Raw genomic sequence first — 25427 nt, forward strand, 5'->3', positions numbered from 1 at the left:
TTTTGATTGAGTTAAAAGTTTGGTTGATAACTAAGTATATTACCTATTATTAGCCTCTACACCATGAGAAGCAAAATGCTTCTAATTTGTAAAACTTAAGTACTATCATTTTCTCATGGGCTCTGGTATTGTTAAATAAAGTGGATTATACAGTTTGAGAGAGAAATGGATTATTACCTTTATACAAAAAAGAAAGGCTGAACAGTGTTATATACTTTGCTATTACCTCTCACAGAACTATACCTGGAACAACTGGGTTTTGCTGATGGCATCCCTCCCTGATAGATGCTTTTTTCTCCTTCTACTTACAATGAAAGAATATCGTTGGAGTTTGAGAGAGGGAAAGAAGGAGAGAGAAAGGAGAGAAAGGAAGAGAAGGAAAGAGAGAGAGAGGGAGAGAGATATTGAGAGAGACATTGAGAGAGAGAGAGAGAGAGAGAGAGAGAGATTATCAACTTTTTCATCATGCCTAGTTGCCAAACCAGAGCAATTTTTCAAGCTTTTTATTGAGTTATCACACAAACAGAATCTACTTATTAATATGGTCTTCCCTGTATTAGGTAACTACAATATAGTTCTGTTAAATACAAGGAGAAGAAAAAATACACTTAAGAGTGAATTTACAAATTGTCTATATATTGCATGACCTCCCAAGAAGTTTAGTTCAATATGCAGAACATAAGAAAAATTAGCCTGACTTATTTAGGTATGGATTATCTGAAATAGTTATTAAATCATTATTGGGCAAGTGTAATAAGAGTTGTTTCAAATTATGCATCACTTTGAGCAAACTTTATTGAAGCTTTTACTGCATTAGCCCTAATTACTTACTATAATGATGTGGCACTCCCTTGCATCAGCCCTCCTATGCTGAGCCAGGGGACTGCAGTGGATCAATAACTATTGAGTAGTTTGATCACGCAAGCTGACCTGTTGGAGCTCTGATGGCAACCACTACTGTCCCTGCCTCCCTTTTTCCTTTTCTCCTTGATCCTGCATCTCTGCTCCTGCTCCTTCTACAGATCAATACCTTCATAACCAGCATGAGTCTCAGATTTTGAGAAACAACAAAAAACTGCCTTAAACTAGAATGCTTGAGGTCTTCTTCACACACATGTCTACATGCTCACACACTTAAGCTTAGTAAAACCGTTTATTTTAAACTTATGGCCCACAATCATTTTTCCTATACTTGGATGCTTATAAAATAAGGAAACTGTAACCAAAGATCACCTGTTTGAAAAAGCATTGTTAGGATGATAGAGCAATTAGTTACTTAGAAAATATTTACCAACAGCCTATAATGTGCTGTAAACTGTTTTTCATTTAAGTTCTAAGTGTTCTGAGATTCAGTATGTCTTTCTCAAATTTCTTCAATCACATTCAGCACTGGATCAACACACAGACGCTTCCTCTCAACCATTCCTTTACTACTCAGTGATTACTTACTGAGCATCAATTAGTATATTAAGATGTACACTAGGTATTTTAGCATCTCTTAATTTTAAATGAAATGAATATTTAATTAATTGAATTGTTGCAGTATCTTCAGTCTATTTTTTCTCCCCCCACCCATTTATGTCTATTTTAAAAAATTAATTTTGTGCTGTTAGCTTATGCCTGTAGTACTATTTATTTGGAAGGCTGAGATTAGAAAAACCGAGCTTTCAGGCCAGGACAGATGGGTAGAAAAGTCTAAGAGATTCCATCTCAATAGAAGTTACTGGGTGTGGTGGCAAGCACTTGTGATTTTAGTTCCATCAGGAAGCCTAAAATAGGTAGATCAAGATCCAAGAACACAGCGAGAGTGTATGTGAGACCCTATCTCAAAAATAACCAGTGAATAAAGATCAGAAAGCATAATTCAGATGTAAAGCACCTCCATAGAAAATGCATGGTCCTGACTAAAAATGGTTCAGCACTAAAAATTAAATTTCCATTATAAATCAACTTATTTTAACTTTTCAATCCTCCCCCACAACCCTTGAAGTTGTCTGGTTCTCCAAAGACATCGTGTAGAAATGATAACCTATTAGAAAATAAGTTATCCACAAATTTATTCTTGAATAAAATCAGAATCAAGTCTAAATTTACTTTGCATATAGTGAAAGATAAAAGAAGTCTAAAGAAAACAAAAATCAAGTAAGTTGTATCATTAAAAGTACATATGATTAATGTTCAGTTAATTAAATGAAATCAAGCTCCTACAGACTTCTATGTGCTTGAGTTCAGTTAGAGCTTTCTGCTCCATTAGATTATGGGTTTTATTTATGCTTTCCAAAGAAGTGTTCATTTAAGGAAAAAAAGAAGTAAGTCTTTGCTTAGGTTGGGCCAAGGGCAGAAGAGGGGTTCCACTGCAAACCAGGCAGTAAATCAGGAAATCCAGTTGTGTAACCTCAGGTGAATCTTGGGAGGCACCTGCTTCTCCATGTGTGGAACAGAGCATTGGACCTGGATCTGGGCCCAGCCTGTGTATTCCCAGTTCTCACAGGTTTGTGGGAAGCTGTTTATCTGTGGGAAGTGAAATCTCAGGAAGGTCTGGCTTCCAGCATCTGGGGTAGATCCTTGGCTTGTTTCCTCTCCAATTTTCTGCTCAGCCGCCTGAGATCCGGAAATGGACCAAATCTCTGCAATTCTCATGAGGGTCACAATTTAGGATTGTCAAAACTAAACAGCCCATTTCTACATCCTGAAAACAGAGGTGCTTTGGCTCAGCTCTGATTCCTGGAGAGGCGGGTGTCAAAGTCCAGTATCCACCATCCCTATTTCTTCTACTTGCTTAGAGTATTTATAAATCGCTTACTGATTGCAAGCATAGAAAGTAAGCTTATATAAGCACATAATCCCAAGACCAGTCTCTCTCACACTGAATAGAAAAATGCAGAGGAGGATAATGGCGGGGGGGACGGGGGGAGGAGAAAACCACCTGTCTTTTGGCCACTGGGAAATATCTGTGCTTGGCAAGCAAAAGCGGAAACACAGGCTAATTTCTGAAACCATAAAGTGAGGTCTCCAGTGCTTAAACAACAAGGTGAATAAGCAATTAGCACTACAGACCATAGCCCACAGTTTATTCTCTAGCCAGCTTATTCTATCTACCATGGGTAGATGTCTACCCATGGTAGATATCCAGTCATGGTATCAGTTACAACTTCTGGCATTCTGTCTACCTGGCTCCCTCTGCCAGACGCCTCCTACACAAGTGCTACTGGTCCATCAAGCCTTAGGGATGGCCTCGTCTCTATTTCTCTGTGACATTCCTTTTCCTTCTTCTAGCTGGCACTCTTAACTGCAGTGTGAAAGGTATGAAGGTTGATTATCATATTTGAGGTATGACTTCATTCTTTCCAAAGCAGGTTAATCCAAGACAACTATGGAGGGTACCATTTCCAAGACATGTCACGAGCTAATCACAGAAAGACAAATTTTAGTGTTCAGATTAGGTTGTGGAATTCTATGCTGCTTCCTCTTAACAATGTGTCCTGCTCAATAAAAAGCTCTGAAAAACAGGAAGGAAGGGAGGTGGTATTCCCCACTCAGTTTACAACACAGAACATTTCTTTTCTCACAAAAATCTTGCCAGTATTTTCCTGAACTTGATTTGGGAAATGTCATTGCAAATATTTATGATTATTTCCACTGGGCTTATTTTCTAATTGCCAGTGATTTTTGTGAAGGAGGTAGGCATGCAGATAAGTTATCTGCTCAAAACCACCTGCTGAATAAGGACACATGCTTGGAGTGAGTCTCTTCTTGGCTTCTAATCATAAGTCATTTTTAAGTACTGTATATTTATACAAATAGTGATGGAATGTTCCATCATCCTGCATCCCATGATGATCGCAAGAATCTAAGCCATGGACACTTCTAGGGTGTGCACAGCCTTGTTGCAGGGGAGAAATTAAGTAATAGACATTGTCTAGTGTCTATTACAAGAAGATAAATGCATGGGTACTATGAACATTTGCAGGAGCTATGGCTGGTGGAGGCCTTGAAGATATGAGCAGGAAGTGAGTAGCACTGCTCTCAAGCACAGGTGTTAAATCATACCCGAGGCCTACATTCTTGACAGAGGGATGATCCTGGCCAAATTGGATTGGCTTGGGGATAATGTGGGGAAAGATGGAAGGGGCTGGACTGTGAAAACCCCAGACTTCAAGGACTCTAGGGGACTTTGGGAACCACTGGGGACTTGGTGAGAAAGTGGGGTGGAATGTATCAGTGTTTCAAGGAAGCTCAGAGACCACCATGCTTCAACTCTGATTGTACAAGTGGGAGAATGAGGTTTGGAGATGTGCTTTAACATCCTGACTGTCAACAGGTTGCTGGGGCACATTTCGTTTTTCTTTCTTTCTTTTTCTCTTTCTTTCTTTCTCTCTCTCTCTCTCTTTCTTTCTTCCTTCCTCTCTCTCTCTCTCTCTCTCTCTCTCTTTCTTTCTTGTGTCAGTTGTGGGTCTTGAACTCTAGACCTGGGCACTGTCCCTGAGCTCTTCAGCTCAAGGCTAGCACTCTACCACTTGAGCCACAGCGCCACTTCTGGTTTTCTGGTGGTTAATTGTAGATAAGAGTCTCCCAGACTTTCCTGCCCAGGCTGGCTTTGAACTGTGATCCTCAGATCTCAGCCTCCTGAATAGCTAGGATTACAGGTGTGAACCACCAGTGGCCGGCAGGGGCACATTTCTTTACTCTTAACTTCTGTTTTAGAAAACAGGTAAGCAATTATTTATTTCATTGAATTCTTTGCAGTCTGGTTCCAAGTCGAAGTTCCTTTGTTAGCTCACAACCCACGTGAGAAACCCAGTGTGGAGATACTTTCCAGGCTCATGGTCCATGGGAAGTTGGCTCAACAAGCAGTCTTACCTGTACTCAACACATCACTCACCATGGGCTTTCTCCACATCTGTCTGCACTGTGGTAAACCTAAAGCATCTGAGGAGTGCTCACCTGTGTCTGACGTGGCTGCAGATGCAGCGAGGAGTGACAGCACTGGAGTGGGTGGAAGTGCCACACTGTCCACGGCAGCTGGCTTCTTCCTGGTCATCATGGCAGACACTGAGCCTTCGCTCTTACTATGTGCTGTTGTCTGGTCCACTTTTAAGTGAGGACTTGGCATCCCTGAGAAAAACAATAACCCAGAACCTGTGGTTGATTTAAAAGAACAAGGAGACAAACAACATAAAACTTAACTAGGATCTTCAAACACAGTCATGATTTGACCTCCTGCTGGCATGAACAGAATAAAATTTTAGAAACAAGTAAAGGAAAAGTCAAAAGGATGACTAATTTTGTGGCTGAAATTAGGAGTGATGGCATTGTAGGCTGGCTGCCTGGACAGAGGGTAGACCGAGGAGGAATGAAGTGACAGATTGTGTCAGGCCCGCATTAGCCTTCTAACCAACACACCTATCTCTACAGCAAGAAGGGGAATCCCCACAATTTTCTCTCTAGGGAGGCTTCACATCTCACCCAGATGGGAAGACAAAATGATCTGAGAAGGAAAAACTAGACTATAGGTACACTAAGTTTAATGTGCAGTTCATCCTAGGTTCTTGAAGAGATGTCTGGCTGTAGAGATAAGTTCAGGAAGAGGTGAAGTCAGGCTGTGCAGATTGTGTTGGGCAGAAAGGTGAGGGAGAGGCATTTTCTGTGCCAAGAAGAGTATTTCTAAAGTCAGGGTGGGGAATGAACATGATCTAGGCAGGCAATCAGGCTCAGCATCCAACCAAAGGGCAAATGAATGAAGAAAACGCAGTCTAGATATACACAATAGACTATTCTTCATCCACGAAGAGAAATGAGAGCCTGTCATAGCAAAATGGACAGAACTAGAGGACACTATGTTAGATGATGTGAATCAGACACAAAAGACAAGCACTTCCATGTTCTCTCTTAAAGCTTATTGAGTAGAGAACAGTAGTTGCTACATGCTGGGAAGGGGTGAAGAGGAAGGATGGATTGAACAGTGCACAGCCTATGCACACATTTAAATATCCCACTGCACCCCATTTGAATACATATAATTAATACATGTCAATTATTGCAATAAAAATCAACCTACTAGAGTGTTGAGGAGACTGAATATATTAATCACCACTAAGCTAAGCAAGTGCTAATATGTTAGCCTCTGATTGTCTGGTATTAACAAGCAGCCTAAATCATGTCATTAGGATGTTTCCAAGCCTGGTGCGAGCTACTCTGGAACCTTTTTTTTCCCCAAGTATTATTCAGGCACTGACACTTTTCAGCTTTGTGATCCAGAGTAAGTTACTTTGAATTTCTAAACTTTTGTAAACTTAAAAATGGTTTAGAGCCACGCCCTGCTGGCTCACACTTATAATCCTAGGTATTCAAGAGGCTGAGATCTGAGGAACATGGTTTGAAACCAGCCCGGGCAGCAAAGTCCAAGAGACTCTTATCCACAATTAACCACCAGAAAACTGGAAGTAGTGCTGTGGCTCAAAGAGGTAGAATGCTAATCTTGAGTGAAAGAGCTCAGGGATAGCACCCAGGCCCTGAGTTCAAGTCCCAGGATCAACACACACACACACACACACACACACACACACACACACACATATACACACAAGACCTAGAAGCTATTCTATTTCACAAGAGTGGTGGTGAGCATCCAGTGAGTTACTTCATGTAAAGTGCTTAGAACAATGTCTAGCATATGTGCTATTACAGAGGCTACCATTGTTTTTTATTACTAATATCACAAGTATGATTTCCCCACTGCTATTTGAGAACCAATTTTAACCAGTAAGCAAAAGTTCAAGCTCTCTTTCCTGGCCAAGAAGAGTTTCTTGGCACTTTTTACATACCTAGCTGCAAAACCTTACAAGTCTAGAATCTGAGGGTCTTATCCACGTCCAATGGTCAGCTATTCAGCCCCTTCATTTGTAGGCTATCAGCCTCTGCCAGCAGCAGCAACAAACTGGGTTTTATTACAGCAGGTATTTACAGTGTTTTTTTTTCCCCATCTCCACCAACCTGAGTGATATAGTCCCTTCACAGAGCACCATTATCTCTCCACCACAGTGAGATCAGCCTCACATGGGCCTTGTGACAACCCAGTCAGGCATGTAGTGTGGATATTACTATTTTCTCAATTTTACAGATGAGGAGAACTCATTTCCAAGAGCTTAAGGAAAAGCTGAATAATCTCACACTGCTCTTAATGTTAGAGCTTAAAATTTCAAGGTAGCCAGATGCTAGACTGGGATCATCTTGTTACGCTGGGAGCACTAACACCTTGCCACAACCCCATTCTGTCAAATAAGTTCTAGAATAAGGACACAAAGGCTTAACTGTCATAGGTAGAAAAGGTACCTCTATTCTCCTATGGCGAAAGCCATGCTGACATTCTCCTTTACCTTTTACCTTCCACCTTCTCTACACTCTGATCTTTAAAACTACTGCTTGAGCTGGGCGTTGGTGGCTCACACCTGTAATCCTAGCTACTCAGGAGGCTGAGATCTGAAGATCACGTTTCAAAGCAGCCCAATCAGGAAAAGCCCTGAGACTCTTTTTTTTTTTAAAGTATTTTTGTTGTAAAAAATACTGTACAGAGGGGTTATAATTACACGAACAAGGTAATGAGCACATTTCTTATCAAGCATTGTTGCCTCCTCCTTTGTTTTCCCCCCACCATTCCTGCCCTCACATCTCCACGACTACATCCCCCCCCCCTCCAACAAAGTTGTAAAGTTCATTTTTCCACATAGCATTTTGTACATCTCATTGTTGCAGTGGGTCCACCTGTATCCCTATTTAAACAATTTGTTTTTTCCCTTCCCTTCCCCAAATTATACCACCAAATACACTGAAAACAAGGGTTATACCATGGGGGAGGGACATATAAAGCAACAAAAAAAATCACCTTATAAATACATTAAAAATAATAACAAGAAAGAAAAAACCACTTGTGTCCTTATCTTTGAGTTCATTTCTCCTAACATCATCTTATCTGACCTTTTCTGCTTGTCTCAGACATATACTAGTTATTGCAAATAAGAGAAACCATGGGACCTATGTTTCTTTGGGCCTGGCTTACTTCACTTAATATAATTTTTTCCAGGTCTTTCCATTTCCTAACAAATGAGGCAATGTCATTCTTTCTGATGGAGGCATAGAATTCTAATTCTTTTATGTGTGTGTGTGTGTGTGTGTGTGTGTATTATATATGTATGTATATATATATATACACACACACACACACACACACACACACACACACACACATATCCACTAAACCACTCAGAAAACCAGAAGTGGCGCTGTACCTCAAGTGGTAGAACACTAGCCTTGAGCTGAAGTGCTCAGGGACAGCACACATGCCCAGAGTTCAAGCCTCATGACTGACAAAAAGCAAAACAAAAGAACAAAAACAAAACAACAACAACAACAAAAACCCTACTGCTTGAGAATCCACAGATAGCCATACCATTTCTTTTTTTAACACAAAAAATTTATTTCATTGTCATTTTTAATTTTTTTTTGTTGGTTGTGGGGCTTGAAATCAGCTCCTGGGCGCCGTCCCTGAGATTCTCTACTTAAGCCTAGTGCTGTACCACTTTGAGCCTCAGCTCTACTTCTGGCTTTCTGGTGATTAACTGGAGATAAGAGTTTCACAGACTTTCCTGCCTGGGCAGGCTGTGGACTGTGATTCTTAGATCTCAGCCTCCTGAGTAGCTAGGATTACAAGTGGGAGCCACCAGTGCCTGGGTGTTTTATCTATTTTGAAATAAGTAGTTGGACAAAAGTAGTTTAAGTAGTTGGACAAAAGCATTGTCATTTAACAAAGCAGTTGATGAATATATCTTGATCAATGTCACCTCTTTCAACACTCTCAGCAGTCCCTTCCCTGTCCACCCATTCCCCCAGCTTCTCAATTTTATAGGATATACATTGGATTTCTGACTGTATTCTCCCCACTTTCTCCTCTTCATTTGTCTGCTGCTTTCTCCCTGATGCCACTCCTTTTGAGTTCCTGTTTCTGAGAAATTACACTATTTGAGTTCTCTCTTGAATCTACTATATATTAGTTAATACATTTGTAGACATAGTGCATAGTACCCAATGTATTTATTTATATGTTTATAAGCCGAATCTAGCTTCCACATAAAATAGAATGATTGCAAGGTAAAACCCTCAAGATTCACAAATATGTGGAATACGCTTTGTTAGTAAAATATGTAGATATGCTTACAATAAGCTATGTACAGGATAATACACTTAAATTGTGCAGAGAAACATCTGTAAAGTGAGCAAATCAAACAGTTAACAGGATTTATTCTGAGTGAAGATTGCTCAGAACTACTCCCTAGCCTTTGTTATTGTTAATATTTTTTTAAAAATCATAAACTTTCTTTTTTATAGTGCAGAAGCAAACACAGTTTGGAAAAAATGTAGACATTGATCAGAGCATGGGGTAGAATGACTGATGTACTGAACACAAGTCTGCTTAAACATGTATGTACTTAACACGGGTCCGCTAATAAATCTGATAAAATAAGGAGAGTGGGTAGGGGTTTAATGAACATTCCTCAATTTGGTTCCTTATACGCTTACTCAGTGAACCCCTCAGTGAAGCCTGCAGAGCCTACCCAGCACACTTTGAAGCCCCAAACTCTCCGAGTTCTACTGATAGCTGCTCCTTTGATAAGACTCACCGATCAGTCATCTTTGTACCTGTGAACACAGGCTGGGCAGGTACAACTTTGTTTAAATTATGATATGCATGGGGAAAGAGGGCAATAAACAGGATTAGTAGATGAATATTTAATTCTCACTTGGGAACCCAGTGATTTCTGTCATTTCAGTTGTACCCATTTCCATGCAAATGCTCACAGTCTCTAAATTAGTCTCAGTCCACATCATGTCATTAAACTTGATCATACCTCTGTTGGGCATACTTTGTGACTCGAGTGTTTATGTTATAGAGCGAGTTAAATGTAATAAAATAACACTTAAAACACTACGTCATTCAGATTGTCACTGTTCAGCTCCTTCAGAAAACCCTAGACAACTGAAGACTTTATAGATTATAGTACTGCTTGCTAGTTTATCAATTGTTGGAAATAAACTGAAGAAAAAATAATATGTACAATCTTGGCTTCTAGTCTGTATTTTTTGATTTTGAAAGGATAATGCAAACGATCTCAGAAATAATATACAGGAACAAGAATAGAGATAAATTTTAAAGCAAGGGCAGTCTAAATACATATAACAAATGGCACAATCTGACTTGGGGGAGGGGCTGATAACGGCAACTGCTTCTTGAGAGAGGGATACTGAGCGAGTTGCTACCGAGAGACTTTGTTTCCCTTCATCCCAAGGAGCAGCAGGTGCTCCATGGTGCGTGAGGCCTCCTTCTCAATGAGTCTGATTTCTGAGGCAGAAAGTTCATCACAAAGATAACTAAATAGAGCTTTGTTCAGACAGGACCGTGGAGATGTAGCACCCCTGTTTATATTGGGGTATGAGAAAATGCAGGGTGTCTTGGGTCTGGAGTAGGATCACTATGGAAGTTCAGATGGTGTGCAGAGTTCCTGGTAGATTAATTCTGGACCCCAACATAAGACACACAGCACTGAGGTTTGCATATTTGCAGGCCAGGGTATTTCGAAAGGAGGAAATAATAATGTTAATGACATTGCGGATCCAACATCTGTTCATAATTAAAAGAGGCAAGTGGAAATAAAAAATACAGCTATAACCTGTTGAACTCTAATGATAAATACATACCATATATATATATATACATATACATTTATATATGTGTGTGTGTGTATATACATATACATTTATATATATGTGTATGTATATATATATGTGTGTGTGTGTATATACACACCTGTTTGAAACAGGTCTGTAGCCTATCAAGGGACAGTTACTCATTTTCCAGGGTAATTTCTCATAGCCCAGTTATCCCCTCAAACCTCTACCTGCGCACCGTGTTTGCATTAGGGACTTGATTTATGGATTCCCACTCCCGCAATGCACAAGCTGACTTCCTGTTGCCTTGGTTACTTGGACCTCAGTTCAAGGTTAAACTACTCCCAAATCAAAATCAGTGGCAGGCACTGCATCTAGTGGCTAGGTTATTGACTGCCCCAGGATGGGAAAAGGTCAGAGACCAAAGCACTGTTTACTGCCTTAAGGGTAAGTCAATAGCTTCAATATTTTGATCCTGTTTCTTCCCAAGTAGAAGCTGCTGCTCAATTACCTCATCCCCAGGTTGCTCAAGGTCACCAGGGGCAGGGCAGAGAAGCAGTCTATGGGGCCTGACTTTCCCAGAGTCCTTTTAATGAGTTTTGTGACCTTGGGTAATAAAAAGCAACAGCTTTTTGGTGTCATTTGTATATTCCACTAAGGTTTATAAAAGTCATTATCTACTTGATCTCATTTCTTTATAGGGAAAACAAACACAAACAAATTTTGTACACTGGCTACTGTTTATTCTCCTTCTCAAGATAAGGAAAGTTAAGAAAGGTCATCTGAAACCAAGGGGCTGGTAAGAGATGGTGAAATCCACATCCTCCGACCCGTTAGGTCACCCACACAGGTTCCTTAAAGTAAAGGAAATGATGGCATCACCGCTGTGCACTTGCATGAAATTTGTTTTGCAACATTTACTACAGTCAGCAGAATATCTGGTTGACAGCATGTAATTCATATACGTTGGTTCAACAGCCCAGTTAGTTTTCTGATTCTACAATTTCAAAGCTGGTGCTTTGTGTCGATCAGGACTAGGCTGGCATGAAGAGAGGCTTCCATCATTGGGACAGCTGGATTTCCTGTCACCTCACAGATCCCCCCCCTATGTTCAGAATGGTGTGAATGGGGAGGAAAGATACTTTGTGAAGTTAGTGGTTTCTAATCTACAAAGAACTTGGACATGCACTCTGCCGTTTTCCTCTCTCCCATCTCCGCAGGTAACACAAAGTAGATGCTGAGGTCTCTAAATCATAGATGAGTGAACAGAGGCCCAGGGGAACAGGTGATTTGTCCCAGCTCACAGACCATGTATGTGTGTGAAGCAATGTCAAAAGCATGCAAGTCTCTTGACTCAATATTCTTTTCCTAACTTTTGAATAAACCAGTGAGTGATTTTTTTTAATTTTGAAAATACCGTACAGAGGGGTTACGATTACATGAGCAAGGTAATGAGTACATTTCTTATCAAGCATTGTTGCCTCCTCCTTTGTTTCCCCTTACCATCCCTTCCCATCTCTCCCTCCCCCACAACCTCCCGGGCATAACGTCTTGTACATCTCATTGTTGCAATGGATCAACCTGTATTCCTATTTAAACAATTTGTTTTTTCCCTTCCACTCCCCAAATTATACCAACATCAAATACAGTGAAAGCAGGGGTTATACCATGGGGGAGGGACATACAAAGCAACAAAGAAATCATCTTATAAATATATATATATTTTTAAACAAGAGACAACTGCTCCAGCAAACATGATAATTATACTTCTTGTTAACTATGCTGGTTATCTAGTCAGACTTTGACGTTATCTCTTGTAGCTAAAAAGAGGAATATATGTTGCCAAAGAATAAAAAAATATTCAAAGGGCAACACTGACCAAGGTACATTGTATTCATAAACTTTTGTTGAATGGCAACTCTTTTGTACAACTACAAGTCATTATGTCGAAAAATGAACTTTACAACTTTAGTGCGGGGGTTGGGGAGGTGGGGCGGGGAGTAGTGGGGAGAATTGGGTGGGGGGTGGGGGGAGGATGGGAAGGGATGGGAAGGGGAAACAAAGGAGGAGGTTACAATGCTTGATAAGAAATGTACTCATTATCTTGCCCATGTAATTGTAACCCCTCTGTACAGTATTTTCACAATAAAAAAATCAAAAAGTAAAATGTAAAAAAAAAAAAAAAAGAATATGAGCCCAGTAATGGAGAACCATAACAGAACTATGGAGAACCATAGTCTTCTGGAACAAAACCAACAAATAAAATAATTTGACATTATTGACTTTGATACCGTCCTTTTGTATTGTGAGCAAATGAACTTCCCTTGTAGCCAACAAGAGGAATATGTGTTGCAAAAGAGTATAAACTCAGTAATAGAGACCATATGATTTAGGAAACCATAGTTTTCTGTGTCCATATCAACAAAAAGATTATTTTTGTTGTCTCATTCATTAATTCCACAACTACTTACTGAATATCTATCTTACCAGGCCGATGGTACTGGTTAAAACAATTAAACCTCTTGCTCTTTAAGAATTAGTTCTCATATGTTCTTCATGCTATAAGGGTAAGCATGACTGTTTATAACAGCAATGATTAAAGTGCTTAACAATTTTAATAATTAAAAGGCAGGCCCTTTATTACTCATATGACATCTTTGTATGAATTAGCAAAAATTCACCCAGATGGATTTAGCCCCATGATTCCTGAGCCAAACTAACAGAAGATACCTGAAGAAGGCATCATTTCCTATGTGAATTGAGAGCACAGCTTGGAGACAGGAGCATGAGCTGGATTTCAAGCAGGATATTTACAGATACCAAACAACTTGCTTAAAGAGAGACAGTGGCTCTATCACATTAATTTTGTGTCCAATGAATTTTACTTCAGCTCAAGACCTTAACAGAGGAAGTAAAGCCTGATGATTGTAGCTCACCAGAGTACTCAGCAGGCTGAGATCTAGAGGGTCATACTAGGAGGACATACACCTGAAGATCATACATCTGGAGGACACACTAGGCCAAAAGGTTTTCTAGAGTTCATCTCCAAAGAATCAGAAAAGTCATGACTAGAGGTGTAGCTCAAGTGGTAGAGCACCAAACTATCAAGCACAAAGCCACGAGTTTACCAAAAAAAGCCCCAGTATTACAAAAAAGAGATGAAATTAAGGCAGATAATATTCAAGCAGATACTGTACAATATGCCTAGAATAAATTATTCTGAAATTAGCAATTAATTGAAAGCCGAGTAACAGAACATGGAAGATGTAATCTCTTGGGGGAGATGGATTTGAGGTAGGGATGGATTTGAAGTAGAGAGTAAAACATTACATACACACTTACGAAGCGGATAAAGCTGATACGATAGGAGGGTAAATGAATGCTCCCTGTGTCAGGAGAAAAATGAGATTACATGTGGCCTCCAATATTGTCTGCTTCTCATCTACTCTTTATGTAAGCATTCACCAAGAATCTGCAAGTGCCAGATACTATTAAGTTCTATCCCCTCTATCTCTCTTTGTATAGGACCAACTCTTCATTTAGGAAGACAGATGAATGCAAAAGTTCCACTCTAGAAAGTTGGGTAGAATTCTATAACCAGAAATGAAGAAGGGCTTGCTATGTCTGGGAAATGACCAGAACAAAAGCAGAAATAGCAGAGAAAGCTGGGAAGGTGGCTCAGTGGTAGAGTGCTTGCCTTGCATGCATGAGGCCCTGGGCTCAATTCCTCAGCATCACATAAGCAGTAAAGGCTGGAAGTGGCGCTGTGGCTCAAGTGGTAGAGTGCTAGCCTTGAGCTGAAGAGCTGAGGGACAGTGCCCAGGCCCAGAGTTCTGGCCCCATGACTGGAAAAAAAATCTGATTAGCTCTTGCCTCTAATGCTTTATTAATGCAGAAACCAGGTATAACATTTGCATTTGCTGGGACCTTTTCGAGATTTACATTGAGGCATTTGCAGTAAATTCTACTGATGCAGATGTTAGGCGTTCCTGACCCTCTGTTATCATCAAGGAGATACTTCAAATAGCAAAACTGCAAAGAGGCAATGTCCCACATTGAGCAAGATGAAAATCTTCTTGTTTCTCAGACACAAGATCATTTTGCAGAGAGAAAAACATAGAAATAGAACATATTTTGTTCTAACTCAAAAGTTTCTGGATACTTTAAACTCAGGTAACAATCCTTGCCTAAGTTAATTCCTACACAGTCTCTCTCTCTCTCTCTCTCATACATGCACACATACACACTCACACAGGAATTTAGAAATAATAATAATTGGAGCTGGGCACTGGTGGTTCACACCTGTAATCCTACCTCCTTAGGAACCTGAGATTTGAGGACTGTAGGTTAAAGCCAGTCTGGGCAGGAAAGTCTGTGAAACTCTTATCTCCAATAAACTACTCAGAAAGAGCCAGAAGTGGCACTGTGGCTCAAGTGGGAGAGTGCTAACCTTGAGCACAAATAAGCTCAGGGATAGCACCCAGTCCCTGAGTTCAAGTTCCAGGACAGGAAACAACAGCAAAAAAAAGCTTATATAATAACCGAGGGAGGAAACAATTCATGACTTCAATTTAGACGTACCAATGCAGCTGATATGCTTTTTATATCTTTGGTGATTAGGTAGCTTAAGAATTTGCTACCATAACATATACAGAACATATTACAGGTTATTGCCAAATAAAAACATGAACCTGAACAAAATAAAGCAAGGTAATTTATAATTGGAAGGAAACCAGAAAGTCCTTTCTGCATCTGAGCATAGAAAGGGGCTATGACTTGCTTCCCCTGGTGTCACACAGAGAGGAGAGCTGAGCCGTGTCCCAGCATCCCAGACCAGCATGCAGGCTTTGTGCTGCAAAGTTTCGTTCTCTGATTGTAATCTTCCTGCTTTCCTGATGCATGATTCTGATTCTTCATTCACAGGGTAGATTCAAAGCAGACCAGGTTCACAGCGGCAGATGTACCATAAGCAGTAGAATCATTGTTTCTGGAAGACTCTCTCTAGATTCTCCCTAACGTGAAGGGCTTAGCAATCAACGTCAGTTAATATACACACATCTTGTATGGTGTCTTCCTTTTTACCGCTAAAGTACACAAAGCACATCTGCATGGTAATACAGATCTCCCTGAGATGCTAACTGGGTCACCTTATTTGCATTTTGATTACTGCTTATTTAGAAGCCACAGTGAGAAAAGAGCCTGATATCAGAAGCTTAGTGCATGTGTGTACATAAATATATGTATAAATAGATAAATGCACATTTACTAGTTTGTGAAAGATCAGCCCCATATGTACGTATTCTCATGGGCACATCTGTAGAAGTCTGGCCAAATATGGAGATAGGAATTATAAATACGATTAGGCAATCTAATTATACTTCTCAGTGAAATATACCCCTATTGTATCTGGCTAGAGAAATCAATTTGGCATCTATTCCCCTTGTTAAGTAGACATCTCTGTATGTAAGGGGAAGTTGCATTGTACCAGTTCTTCCAGTCCCCTACTTTATTCCACTATAAAATGTGCATTCCTATGGAATATAAAGTAGTGACCATGTGCAGGCATGCACATATAGAGTGTGTGCCAGCAGAGCTCTCTTCTTTGCAACAGGAGAAAAAAAAAAGGAATCACAGAAACTCAGACCCATCATTAGATAGATCTCCTAATCTTTATCTCTAGTAGTTCAGTCAGACGAGCTAATACCATGATGATGGCTTTGAAATCTCTTAGGAATTGGATGAGGAGAAGCGATAGTGATGAACTCCCAGCTAATAAACACAGAGTGCTTATTTCGGCAGAATGATCAATTTCTAGATGTCCTGAGGCTTGTCTGATACAGTTGATTTACTCATCCTCGCTTACCTCACTAATAAAGCCAAAGTCCACCATCAGATTACAGAGGTGGCTGGGATTTCTTAAAGGGGCAGCAGAAGCTGAAGTTAGCACTCCTCACCTCCCTTTGAGCACCCCTCGGTGGCCACAGTCCCTGGAACTTCAGTTATCTTTCTTGCTCAAGACTGTACCCAACAGACTTTGGGCTAGTACAGTAATACAGACAATTAGTTTGTTATCTTGTTAGTAGAAATTTAATGCAATGATCTAAAAGAACTCTTACATATTGTGATAAACTTTAGTGCCTCTGGGTGGCTCCTTGTGCATTGGGCTCATTTCACATCTCATCCATTATGTAAATGAGATTTGGAAATAGTTGAGTTTCACTAATGTAGTTCCACTCTGATGGATTGGAGAGTCAGTCCTACGGAAACTAATGAGGTTAAATGCATCTCAACATTCCTTTCTACTTGGTTGGTTCTGCAAGCCCCTGTTCAAGAAATGAATGTAATCTATTTTTTTCCCCAGCCATCTTCTAAGGTAATTTCACTGTTGCCTAGACCCAAAGTGGTCTAAAATAGGTTTGATTTCGATGATGCCAGCCTGTGCTCATTGCAGCCACTGTGTTACCACAGAGTTCACGGACAACATTCCTTCACATTGGAGCAAGACTGACACAGGGATTGAAGACAAAGGGGGCATATTTTAATAGTTAATGCATCTCAAGGTATTTCTAAATCACCCAGAGAAGATTGGGAGAAAATTTCCAGGTGTGGACAATGAGGATAAAGAATCTGTGGTAGGCTTGAGATTAGAGAGAGAACTATTACTACAAAAGTTTGGACTGACCAACAAATTATTCCATTTGGTTCAAAGATTGACAAGGAATCCAATCCAAATGATTCAGGGCCCAGGTATGGGCTGGAATTATAAGTAAGGACTTATTATTTTGGGTTTTGTTTTGAAGGTCCAAAAAGAGGAGGTTCCAAAGACAGAATGGTATCCATAAAAAGGAATGATAAGCATTTCAGGAGAAGCAACCTCCACCCACTCAAGGTTATCCGATTGGAGAGTGAAGATGAGTTGCTAGCTCCTTCATAAGTTAAAAGTTATAAGTGTGAAAATTTTTAGTCTTTATTTTTTTGGGGGTCCGGTCGTGGGGCCTGAACTCTGGGCCTGGGTGCTGTCCCTCAGCTCTTCAGCTCAAGTCTAGCGCTCTACCACTTGAGCCACAGTGCTACTTCTGGCTTTTTTCTTTTTGCTTATGTGGTGCTAAGGAATCGAACCCAGGGCCTCATGCATGCAAGGCAAGCACTCTACCACTGAGCCACCTTCCCAGCTCCTCTTTATTTTTTTTTAAAGGAGGGGGCATAGAGTGGAGGAAACTAAAACAAAGATGTAGAGGAAAATAAAACCATTCTGTATAAAAGCAGAACCCACATGTGTTAGGAAGTAATTAGGAACCACTTAAGAGGAAAGGAGCTTTACGCTAGTGAATAAGATGTGACCCTGAAGGTAGATGGATTTTGGTTTAAATACCAACTCTGTCAGTTACTGCATGGTTGAGACTTTGTTCCAATGATCTAACCACTCAAAGCTTCAGTTTCCTCATTTTGTTTAAAGAAAGGGGGGGGTGGGAAGGAGAGATTTATAAAAAAGGCTCAGACATGAATTAAGTAAGATAATGCTTAGAATATGCCTAACACAAGGGGTAGAGAACATGCACAGAACAGGTCAGCCAGGAGCAAGAGCAGGGCACTTGGGATGTATAAAAGGTTGGAGCACAGGACTCCTCCTTCTGGAGGAAGGAAGGGGTTTCTGGACAAGTCATTGCTCCATCTCTGCCATCCCAACAAAGGCAATTTTCTGAAAGCTGGAACCATGGGAAGTAAAGTCTCCTCAGCTCCTAAATATTCAAAATATTGTTAGAGTTTGATAACAAGGAAGCAATTTTGTGCACGTGCTAATTTATTTAGCAAAAGCTTCCCTACCTACTGTGAACAGGGCAAATCTAAGTCCTGTGGGAACCCTTAAAATATAAGAAAGAGTCCAGACTTTGAGTAGCTGAAGAGCTAGTTGAAGAAACAAGATAGAGGAGCAAGAAATTTAAATAAAAATAACAATCTCCCCTGAGTGGAAAAGACCACCCACATTAATTTCCATTGCATCTGGGACCAAGCTAGAGATTTATTGGGTAGATTTTTAACTAGCATACATTACAGAGCAATAGTTAAAAATGGAATTTATTTACTATATATATCAGGTACAAACATAAATAATGAACCCAGCTGACGAAGGATCAGAATGTATGTTAATATTTGTACCACAGTCAAGGTAGCAATGTAACCAACACGATTGTTTTTATGGGAGAGAGCTGTTTCTAAGTAGTGTGAAGAGTGAGCTCTGAGCCCACATTCCCAGAGTTTAAATCACAGCTCTGCAAAGTGCTGGTTGTCAGAAGCCAGGCAAGTTCTTGTGTGTGTGTGTGTGTGTGTGTGTGTGTCAGTTGCGGGGGCTGAACTCTGGGCTTGGGTGCTGTCCCTCAGCTCTTCAGCTCAAGGCTAGTGCCCTACTACTTGAGCCACAGCGCCACTTCTTATGTGGTGCTGAGGAATCGAATGCCTCATACATGCGAGGCAAGAACTCTACCACTGAGCCAACTTTCCAGCCCCACCAGGCAAGTTCTTTAACTTCTCAGTTCTTCTGTTTTCTCATCAATAAAGCACACCTTGCCCTCAGGCTTAACTATGAAGATACAGAGATGACTTTCTACCCTCAAAGGGTCAGAGGAAAACAGAGAAATGAAATGTTAATATTCTCTAATAAGGGCCAGGAGATTAGATACAAGACATATGAGTATCCATGAGAATGAGTTACTGCTGAGCTGGGACAGGACAGACAGACATCAATGAGGAGGTGACACATTTTATTTAGGTCTCAAACCATTTGGACTCATCAATTGAAGTGGATGAGAGAAATTTTCAGATGAACAGGATGCATAAAGGGATGAAGCAAAATACAGAATGGCACGTCTGGGAAAAGACAAGGATTTCCTGGGTGGTGGAAGCAAGTGCCATTGATAGTGTAGCCCAGATCAGGTTGGAAGGGAGCTAGAAACTTGGGTTTCATTACTGAGTAATGTGGAGTCAGGAAACTGCAATGCTGGCACAGTAATACATTTCCTTTTGTTTTTTTTTTTTCAGATAGAGTTTTATGTTTTTTTTGCCAGGGCCTGACTGTAGACTGTGATCCTCCTACTTCTGCCACCTGTGTAGCTGAGATTGGAGGCATGAACTTTTCTGCCCATCTTATTGGTTGGAATGAGTGTTTTCCTGACTTTTTGCCCAGGCTGCTTGCTTCTAACCACAAATCATCCCAACCTCAGCCACTTGAATTGCTGGGATTACAAGTATGCATCAACATACTTGACTCTAGAAATTTGATCTTGGACAGAATTTTGTTAGGCAGTGCCATACTTTGCATAATGGCTGCCTCCCTTCTCCCTGCTCTGTCCCCTTCCCTCAACGTTGACTGGACAAATTCTGCATGGGAAATTCCTTGCTAAACACTATGGGGAAAACTCTGATGAGTAAGTACAAATCTTGCTTAGAATATACCTAAACCCATGTTTAAATGTCTTACTGTACCCATGCAGGAGTGGAGTGTTTAGAGAAAGTAGAAGGTAGAGGATCTGAAAGAGCATCTTTTCTAGAAAATAAGTCCTTACTGAGTGTAAGTGTTGCACATATGTGGATTTTTACAATTTGCACTGGTGCGTAATTGATTCATTTTTTTTGATGGATGTCATGCCAAACCTCTATAATCTTAGATTATTAAAGAAGCTTTGAACAGTGGAAAGAAAATAAGAGGCCAGAGGAGAGAAGAGGAACAACTGAATGACAATCATGGACTATACAAGCTTCACTGATGAAAGAACAGGTTTGCAATGGGAACCTGATAGATTTAATGGGTGAGCAGAGATGGGAGAGAAAGATACCAGATCCCACTATAACATAAAAACAGTCAGGAGTTATTTCTGGGGGCACGCACACCCAAAATGAAATTATTTTATTAAATTCAATGTGTATGGCATATATAATTCGTGTAATAAAATCAAAGACTTGGCAGATCTGACTGTATTGCTCCATAGTAAGAACATTTACACCATTATCTGTTCATTTATTCATTCCACAAATATCGATTGAGCATCTATAATGAACAAATGACTTTGGCAGGCCTTGATTTAAAAGTGCCATTGTTAAACAGTAAAAGATGAGGAAGAATTAGTATAATAATTGAGAAAGGGTAATAATGATTATCACTGAAACTGAAGGCAAGCCACACAAATCAAAGTTCTGACTACTGGAGAAACAAATATTGAACCCTGATGTGAGTGCAACGTAAGTCATCCACATATATGGACAAATAGGCAGTAAGGATTGAGCCACTTTCACCTTGGCTTTTTGGACTGTGTTTCACACTGGCCCAAGTGATTCATTTCAGGATCAAACAGTGCAGGAATGACTTCCCATGGTTCATGCTCATGAAGGAAAGCTTCAGCATGGAGAAGATAGAGGCTCAGGAAATGAAATGGTCTCTATTTACTTCTGAGTCTTCCTGAGAAAAGAGGAGCTTCCTCTGATCTTAAACATCAGGTGAACTCCCTTTCCATCGTATGGGGTGCTTAGAGAGTCACATAGAGGAAGCACATTTATTTTTGAGAAGAAAACAGAAAATCTCATTTCTTGCAGATAAATAACATGCAATAGCTGGACATGGACCAGTATGCAAGACACAGGCCCAGAGTCATTTTGGTGTTCCTATCATGTATTATGGGTTGCGCCAGTGGTGGCAATGATTCAGGAAGGCATGACTTCAAACTGCCTTGAAGGAGAAGCCACTTGTTTTGCTTGAACTCTGGCCTGAGTGCTGTCCCTGAGCTCCTTTTGCTCATGGTTAGCATTCTACCACTTGAGCCATAGTGCCACTTCTGGCTTTTGTGTGTGTGTGTGAATAACTGGAGATAAGAGTCTCATGGACTTTCCTGCCCAGGCTGGCTTCAAACCATGATCCTCAGTTCTCAGCCTCCTGAGTTGCTCAGATTACACTGGTGCTTGGCATGGGGAAGTCACTTTTTTCATATATATATTTTTATTGTAAAGATACTATACAGAGAGGTTACAGTTACACGACTAAGGTAATGAGTACATTTCCTATCGAGCATTGTTACCCCTTCCTTTGCTTTTCCCCTACCCTCCCTTCCTTCCCCACCTGCCCAACTCCTCTCTTCCCCACCCCCCAAAGTTGTAAAGTTCGTTATCAACATAGTGCCTTGTACATCTCATTGTTACAATGGGTCAACCTGTATCTTTGTTTCAGCATTCCTTTCCCCTTCCAAAATCAGAAAAAAATGTATTTATACCATGATTGAAGAACATACAAAAGAAACAAAAAAATCACATGGTACATTATAAGTACATTATAAGTACATTATAAGTACTTTAAAAACAACAGCAACAAAGAAAAAAAAACTCTTGTGTCTGAAGGGAACCCCACTGCATTTTTGGTAGGAGTGTAAACCTGTGGAAAGCAGTATGGAGGTTCCCCAAAAGACTCCAAATAGAGCTCCCCTATGACCCAGCAATACCACTTTTGGGTATTTACCTGAATGATTACAAACAAGACCACACTAAAACTACCAGCATGACTATGTTTATTGCAGCATTATTTACCATAGCTAAGATATGGAACCAACCCAGATGCCCCTCAGTAGATGAATGGATCAAGAAAATGTGGTATATATACACAATGGAATTCTATGCCTCCATCAGAAAGAATGACATTGCCTCATTTGTTAGGAAATGGAAAGACCTGGAAAAAATTATATTAAGTGAAGTAAGCCAGGCCCAAAGAAACATAGGTCCCACAGTTTCCCTTATTTGCAATAACTAGTGTATGTCTGAGCAAGCAGAAAAGGTCAGATAAGATGATGTTAGGCAAAATGAACCCCAAGATAAGGACACAAGTGTTTTTTTCATTCTTGCTATTGTTTCTAACATATATATAAGGTGATTGCTTTGTTGCTTTGTATGTCCCTCCCCCATGGTATAACCCATATTTTCACTGTAGTTGATGTTGGTGTAATTTGGGGAGGGAAAGGGATAAAAACAAATTATTTAAATAGGGATACAGGTGGAGATGTAGAAAATCCTATGTTGAAAAACGAACTTTACAACTTTGGTGTGTGGGGGTGGGGAGGTGGGGGAGGAGTGTAGTTGTGGAGATGGGAGGGCAGGGATGGTAGGGGAAAAACAAAGGAGGAGGCAGCAATGCTTGATAAGAAATGTACTCATTACCTTGCTCATGTAATTGTAACCCCTCTGTACGGTATTATCACAATAAAATTTATTAAAATTAATTAAAAAATAGAATAAAAACACTCTTGTGTCTCTATCTTGGGGTTCATTTCACTTAGCACCATCTTATATGGTCATATGTGCATAGCTTTTGATCTTTTCTATTTGTCTGGTAAGATTATCTTAGTCATATACTAGATATTGCAAATAAGGGAAACCATGGGACCTATGTTTCTGTAGGCCTGGGTTACTTCACTCAGTATAATTTTTTCCAAGTCTTTGCATTTACTAACAAATGAGTGGCATCATTCTTTCTGATGGAGGCATAGAATTTCATTGCATATATACACATACACCACATTTTCTTGATCCATTCATCTCCTGAGAGGTGTCTGTGTTGGTTCCATGTCTTAGTTATGGAGAATAATGCTGCAATAAACAGGAAGTCACTTTTTAAAGAAATCTTTTTTTTATTACTTTTAAGTGCAACTAACTATCCATGTTTGAAGACAAAATGAGTATCACTTTTAATGTAAATTCCCACAATCTACAAAGCAGATTATTCTACCTATGTTTTATAGATGGGGAATTGAGCCTGAAGCATTAAGAAACATTCAGACACATTGTTTTCCAGGCTGTCAGAAATATGGAATGACACATGTGTTTAGATCCCTGAGTATCACAAAGAAGAGTGGCTCTGACTTGTGTCCTTTAAGCAAAATGTAGGGAAAGAGCCCTTATTTGCAAATGGCTTGTTTCTTAATTCTGTCTAGTTAACTCTGGATTCAAGGAAGCAATGGCCTAATGTGAGATTAAAAACTTGTTAGAGAAAAAAAAAGGAGCTTTGACTGCAGGCAAATAGGACACAACTATGGAAATCTCCATGAACTTAGACTTCAGAAACAACTCCCAGGTCTGACATAAGCCAGAGAACGAAGCTTCCTTATGACCAAAAAGGAGGCTGAGATCAGGATCTTGTGAGCAAACAAAATGGTCAAAAAATGCCAATGAAACACATGTAAGACTTTAAAAATAGTTAAAAATTCCCTCCCCAGAAAATAAGTCTGCTAATGAATGGATATGTTACTTAGCATGATTTAGCCTTTCCACAAAGTCTACTGAAGTATACTGATTTCAAAACAAAGATGTTAGGCCAGATAAATATAAACAATTGTTATTTACCAACTAGAAAGTAAATCTTAGACTGTACTTCACAAACCTGGAAATTATTACATTGCCCAAGTAATAAAACTGACAGTAAAACATTATTTTTCCAGCCTTAGTTATGTAATAAGTGGAATGTGTTTGTTTTTCTAAGAGCTTTTTTTTTTTTTATTAATCAAAGTTATCTGAGGGCAACCCTTTCTCAAGCCAGGAATTTACTTGAAGGATATCCAGCTTTGAAAGCTACTGGAGTTCTGGGATTGGGCAGGTGATGGCTCGGTCTTTCCGATAATTTTATGAAGACACTACAAAAGAAAAAGATTACAGATGGCAAACGTAGTCTTCCATCTTTTCTTAGGAATCATAGTTTGTTTCTTGCTCCTGGCCCAATGCCTGCCTTCCAATGTTGTGGGTTAGCTCCTGCTTATCCCTTCAGTACAACTTCAAGCAGCACGTAATCTCATGTACCAGGCTTACACTTTGTTTTTGTTTTTTTGATGTAGGTCCTGGGGCTTGAACTCAGGGCCTACAGCATTTTTCCTGACCTTTTTTTTTTTTTTGGCTCAAGACTAGAGCTCTACCACTTGAGCCCGGTTATTTCATTAAAGATAAAAGTCTCACAGACTTTCCTGTCTGGGCCTGGCTTTGAACTGCAATTCTCATATCTCAACTTCCTGAGTAGTTAGGATTAAAGACATGACCCACTAGTGTCCAGAGCATCTTGTATCATATTTATCCCATAGTTCTGTCACCTTTTCTGATACTCACTTTCACAGGTAGCTCTATGACATTTCAAACCCTCAAGACCAGTCAGGTACATCACTGCTTTGCTTGGAGCAGGCAAATTAATTTGAGCTTTAGATCTCTTGTAGGTAAAATGGGCACAAAAGGAGATACATGAAGGAGTTTTCCTCTAAGGCCTCACTGAGAGAAAGATTTATCAAGTATCTTCTTCCCTGCCATGCTGCTATTAACATTACTATTAACTTCCCAATAAGATAATTATTAACTTGAAAAGAGAGTTTAGTTTGTGATTATATTTTCCATGGGTTTTTGACAGTGTTCACCTTGTAAAAGGGCTGGTAAGAAATGACACAATCAGCAAACATATGTTTAGCTGTGCCTGGGTTTGTACATGGAATGGGTGAGAACCCCGTAGCACACACAAAGCTACATCACCAACACTACTGTTTGCTACATCAACAACACTACTGTTTGAAGCAAGAACTGTATTTTTCCACAGTCTCCCTAAGAAGTATTTTCTATTGTAAAGATTATTATAAACAAGATGTGATTTTTAAGAAAAGATTTGAGAAATCACAGAGGAAATAAATGATATTTGTAATCCCATTTCA

General features: G+C 39.9%; 1 protein-coding gene across 2 annotated transcripts in view; it reads right to left on the reverse strand.

Moving 5' to 3' along the window:
* Setbp1 (SET binding protein 1) overlaps positions 1-25427 on the reverse strand; it is a 348122-nt gene that overhangs the window by 20794 nt on the left and 301901 nt on the right. The window contains exons 5-6 of one of the 2 annotated variants that reach the window (XM_013014935.1): positions 4945-5115; positions 2516-2601 (exon numbers count right to left, since the gene is read on the reverse strand). In XM_013014935.1, the coding sequence (XP_012870389.1) occupies positions 2594-2601; positions 4945-5115 (179 nt within the window). In that variant the 3' untranslated portion in view covers positions 2516-2593. Of the gene's footprint in view, positions 1-2515; positions 2602-4944; positions 5116-25427 lie in introns of those variants that run through there. The other variant, XM_013014934.1, reaches the window with a different exon arrangement.

Source organism: Dipodomys ordii, unplaced genomic scaffold, assembly GCF_000151885.1.
Source record: "Dipodomys ordii isolate 6190 unplaced genomic scaffold, Dord_2.0 Scaffold25, whole genome shotgun sequence".
Lineage (NCBI taxonomy): Eukaryota > Metazoa > Chordata > Mammalia > Rodentia > Heteromyidae > Dipodomys > Dipodomys ordii.